General features: G+C 38.7%; 1 protein-coding gene across 1 annotated transcript in view; it reads right to left on the bottom strand.

Annotated features, from left to right (window-relative positions):
* The window catches only part of si:ch73-70k4.1 (uncharacterized), a 5,554-nt gene extending 2,765 nt beyond the window's left edge, over positions 1-2,789 (bottom strand). Inside the window, exons 1-3 of the mRNA XM_068597772.1 lie at positions 2,571-2,789; positions 1,548-1,680; positions 701-1,254 (exon numbers count right to left, since the gene is read on the bottom strand). Coding sequence (XP_068453873.1) covers positions 701-1,254; positions 1,548-1,680; positions 2,571-2,698 — 815 coding nt within the window. The 5' untranslated portion in view covers positions 2,699-2,789. The remainder of the gene's footprint in view (positions 1-700; positions 1,255-1,547; positions 1,681-2,570) is intronic.
* Positions 2,790-7,226: the final 4,437 nt, after the last annotated feature.

Below are 7,226 nucleotides of genomic sequence, written 5' to 3' on the forward strand. Positions count from 1 at the left end.
TCACTTTGATTTTCTTGTTCTCCCCGTGGCAGCGAGGGTTCCTTCCAGGTTCTCCAGCTTACTCCCACAATCTTTGGTTGATTGGAGACTCTAAACTTCCTGTAGGTGTGAGCATGAATGGTGGTCTGTCTCTATATGAACCCTGAGATAGACTGCGACCTGTATAATCTGCGACATATGGAAAAGATTATACTGACAAAACATTTGTTTACTATACCTAAGTCATAAACACAAGACCAAAAACTATTTAGATCTGACTTAAAAAATGGAACAGCAGAATTTTGCCTTTAGGGCTTCCATAGAAGGCACATCTGTGATTTAGCAATGTAAGATACTGATAAAGTTAAAGGAGGAGAAATTCTGCAAATACATTCTAAAATGAAAAAGAGGATTCAACATTATGTGTGAGCAAATGTGTTCGTATGTAGCTCAGAGGTGATTCTCGGATTGTTATTTGCAGTTGTGACAAATTGCGAAATTATATCTGCTTACATCAAACAATCATCGCGTGTAAATGTGACCGTATTCTGTGGACCACAAAATGAATGAAATTAGCTCTGAATAAAAGGCAGCTTAACGATGAGCCGTGAGTAGGACAAAAACACAATCCAAGGTACTTTGCAACGAAACAGAAGAGAGGAGAAAGAATCCCCACATTAGTCTTGTTTGAGTGAAAAGAAATGTGTGTTGCGTCTCTTACCCAACAGGGAACACCATTAGGCACATAGGGCAGCACTGCAGCCTCCCCCCCCCTGCTGCAGCTGCAGCTGCAGCTGCTGCTGCTGCTGCTGCTCTATCTCCTATAACACTTGGGTGAACCTCTTCTTCCTCTTCATCCTCCCTCTGCAGAATAACGCCGCTGTTAGACAGCGTCACCTGGTTTGCGAGAAGCCGTCTGCTGACCGGTCCAGTGTCTTCCTCTTGCTCTCCTCTTGTCCTCCACTTGGATACTCCATTACTCGAGGATCCGGCTGATGATGCCGGTCCCTCCCAGCTGTGGAGGGACACATGTGGTCTTTTGGCGAGGACTTGACCGGGTGTTGTCTTGCCGTCGTGACTTTCCCTGCTGTGAGACGACGAATCTGGTCCAAGTTTCGTGTGTACTGCACTCTTTTCCTGCTGGGAGAAGCGGATACTGACAGGATCCGGATTCCATGAAGTCTTTGCAGAAGCTGGAGAGGGATCAGGAAAGGGAGCCACCTCTTCGCTGAGGTTGCACCACCGCTGTTCATCCTGCTTTAACGCTGTAGATTTCTAAAGCGGTACGGGGAAAAAACACTCAATGTCAACAGTGTGTCAATTGAAGGGAGACTTCTTTTTATGCAGGACAAATTATTAAATTTGCAATATATCAAAAAAAGACAATATTAAAATTATAATTTAAAAAAGAAAGTCAAACATGTTTATCGTTGCGATATTTACTAAAAATTACATACATTATAGTCAATCAGGATTATACACTTTCCGGCCATCTCCCTTCTGCAACCTTTCTAAGGTTTTAGTAGGAGTTTTTTGTCACAAACACACACAACCGAGTAGGACTATACCACTGCGGATGGGTGCGGAAGATCAGGAACCAGGTTCCAGTGCTGATTCTCCAGGTAGGGCAGAGCAGACTTCAGCGTCAACGCCCACAGGCTCTCCTCCGCTGGCAGCTGCTCATTGCTCCACCACACCAACCTGTTTCTCAATCACAACAAATGTGTTGCTATAATACACATTTTTAGATTATTTTTTTTTCAATTCCGTGTTTACAGATATAAAAAGTAGATTTAATCCTTCAATCCCCGACAGGACAGAGCAGGATATGATGATAGGTTGTTCTTTTCAAAATTATTTAGTATGCAATTTTAATCTGGCAATAAAATTATTCATGAAAGCACTCTTTGATCTGGTACACCGTGTCTACTTATGTAAAGAACAAAGTAAGAGGCGGCAAAAGATCCACATTGCGTAAATTAATATGTTGAAACCAAAAATAAACTTTTCTTTTTCTTTTTTACAACAAAGTACATGAAGTTTTAGCTGTCAAATGTTCTGTCGTTGATTTACTGTGTGGCTGCTCCACATCTGACTACTCTCCATCCGTTAGCTCACTCCCATTTGGTTGATTCCATTTGAGGGTGAAATTCTTCTTAAAGCTGTCAAGGAATTAGTCTTACACTAAGTTATGACTTCATTAAGGTGGATCTATGCAATCTAACATACCAGCCAAGGAATAAATGAAAACCTCCCTACTAATGTTACGAATGTGTTTTTATTTACAATGGGTCAGAGGAGCTGACATAACTGAAGTATCTTATCAGCAGTTAGGAGAGGACGTTTTGACTGAATACAGGTGTGTGTTTAGACCAGGAACATGCCGGATTTTCTAGCCACACCCACTTAATATTAAAAGCGTTTCAGCCGCGTTTTGAAGTAACGTACTTCATAAAAAGTAAGAACACATTACACCGTTAACATTTTAATAGGGGTCGTACTCTCGTTTAGCATGTCGTGTTCTGAAGTATGACAGAGTATAGTGGAGAAAATAAACTTCACGTGAACACTAAAGCGGTAACAACACTCACCTCCCAGCTCTAATCCCACTAGAGAACGACGCCGTGGGACTCCTCTTCAGTGAACTACATACCGACTGGAGATCTTTGACAGACGATTTATTTCGTTTAAGTTTGGACTTGGAATGTTTTTCAGACATTTAATTACTTACTTTTTCACAACATCTCAAACATTTTGCACCCGTCTGAGAAATGGAAACTTCCGCCTTCTCTTCTTCTTCGTCTTCTCTATTTAATAGCTGATCGCAAACAGAATGAAGGCGCATGCCGCCTTCTGTTGTGCAGGAGTGCATAACGTCTGAAACGTCTAAATATTCTAATGCTCTGTTACAGGCTTATGCTGTGTTCACACCGAACGCGATTTTGTCGCGTTCGGTGTGAACACAGCATAAGTATCTCACTAAATCATGCAGTCTTTATACATGGTGCAATTAAATAAAATATATTTTGTTCACACCAGTTTATTTCGTGCCACATTTTCACTCAAGTAAATTCAATTAAATGTATTTTCTATTGCACAAAATCACAAATTTGAAGAAGAACATTTTAAATTTGAAGAAGAAAAAACCAAGATGACGGAATTCATAAACATTTAAATGGAGTTAACTCTCACAAATTGCGTGTGGTTTGAACTTCAGATTTAAAAAATAGATATTTAAAATTCCCAAATCTTTAAAAGAAATAGTTATTTAATACATTTTCAATAATATAAGTGCGATTTTCATTTGTACGGAGTAACTCTGTTAACTGTGAACATGACAATACAAATACTTTGCATCTTGAAGTCCCGCCCAACCCTGAATCTCCCATGACCTTGTTTCAGAAAAAAATGATGTCAGGTTGTGTGACTGCCGTAACAGCAACAGGCCCAAGTGAAGGTGAGGTCTCTGTGGGAAACACCTTTTTTAAAGGAACTAAAAACACTTCTTTATCCCCTACATATCTTTATTTAGTGTTTTATAATAAAATCCTTATTTTTCCCACCTTCTCTGCCATCACAGTTTTTGGCATACCCTGGTCCATCACAGGTAGTCAATGGTGCAAGACAAATATTTGTCTTTTGTGTATGTACATATTACAGTGTTACGATAAACTGCAAATTTGTTGGTTGACAAACATTGTGTGCAGAACCATTCACATTGACAGCTGTAAATCCTTTTCTGCAGCGGTCAACTTAAAGGGGGGACTTCTCCTCTCTATGCCCCTTTCTAGCTCCTATAGTCACAGTTTCACCCCTACAGAAGTTTCAATGCTTCTTCTTGCTGGGGCCAGTGTCTTGCAAAATATTTTTCAGCTCAAGCATTGTATCCACATCAAGAGTCAACGCTTCTCTATTCTCCCTCACATCCTTGTGCTCCCTGAGAGTTTTGTCTTTCTATTGTCATCAAGGTGATGATCACTTCGGGCTGCAGCAAATGACCCAGTTTACACATACATCCTCTCTTTGTTCAGACAATAGAATAGCAGTATCAGTTCTGCTATTCAATCTACATAAGCCCATGCTTGGACTTTAACTGCCTTTCTTTTGCGCATTTGTTAAAACATGGACCAGACGCCCCCCTAGCTCTACTCCTCAGCTAATGTTGAACACGGTTCTTGTCATGTGTTCTTTTTTACCCTGTTTCAATCGTCTCATTAAACAATGTCACGTGTTCTCTTTGTTATACTTACTTATACTTATCATTGCAGTATTTAGATTGTGTTTTCTAATTTGCATTGTGAGAATGTTTCCTTCTAGTGTGATCAAATGTGCTCACAAAACATCTTAAATGTCTCACAGTTTGCCTTTTCCAAACACATTCAGTAAATGGTTTTGTACTCCTATTAACAATAACTGTGATAATGCCTGTAAACATGCATGCGTTCACCATATTATCTAGTACCATTGCAGACATGATTCAGAGCCCTGCCTCACATCTACTTTACTACCTTCATCATTGAGGCAGACTAATGATTTTTTGTTAAACATTTTCTCCACATTAGCCCCATTGTTGTTTATGTGGTTGCTACCCGATAAGCAACCATGTGCGTGCAATATCTAACCCATATTTTCCCTTCTGCTCACCACCCCTGCCATCATCAGCAGTTTTCCATGGTTAATAAAAAATGATTAACTTTATATTTCCTTCAGCACTTGGTCTAAAAATATCAGCATCCATGTCTTCAGAAGAGGGATTGATCAAAATGTCCTAACCATCTTTTAGGAAGTGCATAGATTTGCCTCCTCTATGGGGCCAGATCAGTCTCAATAATAGAAAATGCGCACATGAAGATTCACAAATGCGCATCAAAATTCTCTAATGCACATGAAGATTTACAAATGCGCATGAGAATTCACAAATGTGTACCGAACAATTCAAAAATATATTGGATTTACAAATGCACACAGGAAAATCACAAATACATTTCTGCATTTGTATGTATTTATGTGTGTATTTTTCTGTTTGTTTGTAGATTTGTATGCATTTATTTGTGAATCCCACTGCATTTGTTTGCAATTGGCTTTTCTTTTACAAGTTGGCTTTTTGAGACTCCTCTGCCGTGCTTAGATCTGTAATCTAGTTTTTTGCTAGCCAGTAAGTCTAGCTTTGGTATAAATTATTTTTTACGTGATAACCTAATACATACAGAACAAGCCATTAGAAATTAAATTTGCAATTTAGAAAAGCATTTGTCATTATGAAGTGTAAAATAGCTGTAGTTTTACCCGTCAGCAGTGCTTTATGTAAGCAGAGTTTTTCAACTCTAAAGCTGGTCAAGAATCACTTACGTTCGACCATGGCTGAGAATAGATTGTCAAGTCTAGCTATACTTAGTATAGAGTTCGCACATGCTAAGTGTCTTGATCTGATGAGTTTGTGAGACGATTTGCTGTCGAACATGGCAATTGCCGTATTGTTCTTTTTTAGCTTCATGACCTGCTGTTTAGAATTGAATATACATTGTTTGTGAAATTAAATCAAACTGAATTGTTTTGCTGCTGAATATGTAAATATATGTATTATCTGACAGTGTTTTAAGTCTTAAAAAAAACAAATATTTGTTTTGGCTTTTTGTAACAATATTTAGACTCTTGGCAAGACATTGCTGATGTCTGTTTCCATGTCTGGATTATATATAAATACATTTAGACACCAGGCATGTGTGTGTGCGCGCGTGCGTGCGTGTGTGTATGTGTGTGTGTGATATGCCACCCTTGAATTTCAACTTGTCACCCTTCTGCCACCCCATGTAAAATTTTCTAGAATTGCCACTGGCGCACATTCATCATTACGCATGGTTTTAGTATTCCTTTGAGTGTCAGATATAACTTTCCCTGACGCGGCTACAGTGAACGTTTGTCGCTAAGAAGGTTATTAAGAGTGAGTCAGGCTGGTCTTACATTTCCTTCTAACTGAAAGATCTTCGTAAGATAAGAACGACTCGAGGAAACACGTCCTTCTTTTAAAGCGCTCTTAAGAGCGCTCCTAAGAAGCTCAGCGCTTAAGAGCTTCTTAACGAATCTGGAAAACGTGGCCATTGTGAGTTGGGCGTTCACTTGAACAATAAACTGGACTGGACTGACCACACATGCAGTCTACAGTAAGGGACAGAGCAGATCTGCTGGGGAGACTGACGTATTTGGGAGTGCAGTGAGCCCTCCTGAGGACCTTTATCTTTGTAGTGGCATCAGCCATCTTCTTGGAGTGAACTGCTGGAGCAGCCACATCTCAACAGCTGCCAGGAAGATACTGAACAAACTTGTCAATAAGGTTTACCAGCGTTCTGGGGTGTCCATTAGATCATATCAGTGAAAGTGATGGGAAACAGGTTTACAGTTTTATTATTTATTTATTTTTAAAGCTTATTTATACTACTTTTTAATCTTGCTTCTTTTTTACTATGTCTCTTGTTTGCACTTTACCTCTGCTGCTGTAGTCCCATATATGTCCCCACTGCGAGGACTAGGACCAGGAGATAATATCTTATTTTATTGCTATTTTCATGTCATTTGTTCTATTTTATCCTATATTGTATTGTGTTTATCTTATTCTAATTTAAACATTTAGAATATCTGTTAATGAATTGTCTGTGTCACAACTGACTTTTTTGTTGCAAAAGAAAGCTTTGAGATGTTCTGTCTCTATTGCATGCGACAATCTACAGACTGATCTTCAAAGCATAGTAACCCTAAAAGAGTTCAAACCTAATAAAATAAAACATATTTTTTACACCACAATAATCCAGTGGACACAATATAATTAGTTGTGATTATTCAGGAAAGATGTTATATCAGCTGTGAATAATTATGCATAATTGTAGACAGTGGGCGTTATGCACATATACCTGCTGCTGCATGATTACAGGTAATCAAGAGAAAATGAAAATCTTTATACATTCCACAAGGAATTGATTGCCAGGGTTCAAACCTGACCTTGAAAACACTAGTTTTTTGGGGAAAAAGGCTCCACTTCACAGATCAAGAAGCTAAACTCAACATAACTCAAATGTTCATGAGGTCAAGTGTGCATCCTAACCAACAATACATGTAAATGGATCGTTGTAGTTGTACAGGCCATATAAATAGTTGGATCAAAATGTTAAATATCATTCACCAAGAACATGTAGGTTGTTTTTCCCCTTTTCAAAATGTGTGTATAACTCTATTAATATGTGTTTAATATTTTT

The sequence above is a fragment of the Clinocottus analis genome, unplaced genomic scaffold (genome assembly GCF_023055335.1).
Source record: "Clinocottus analis isolate CAN_PGR_092001 unplaced genomic scaffold, fCliAna1.0.p SCAF_4, whole genome shotgun sequence".
In the NCBI taxonomy this organism is placed as follows: domain Eukaryota; kingdom Metazoa; phylum Chordata; class Actinopteri; order Perciformes; family Cottidae; genus Clinocottus; species Clinocottus analis.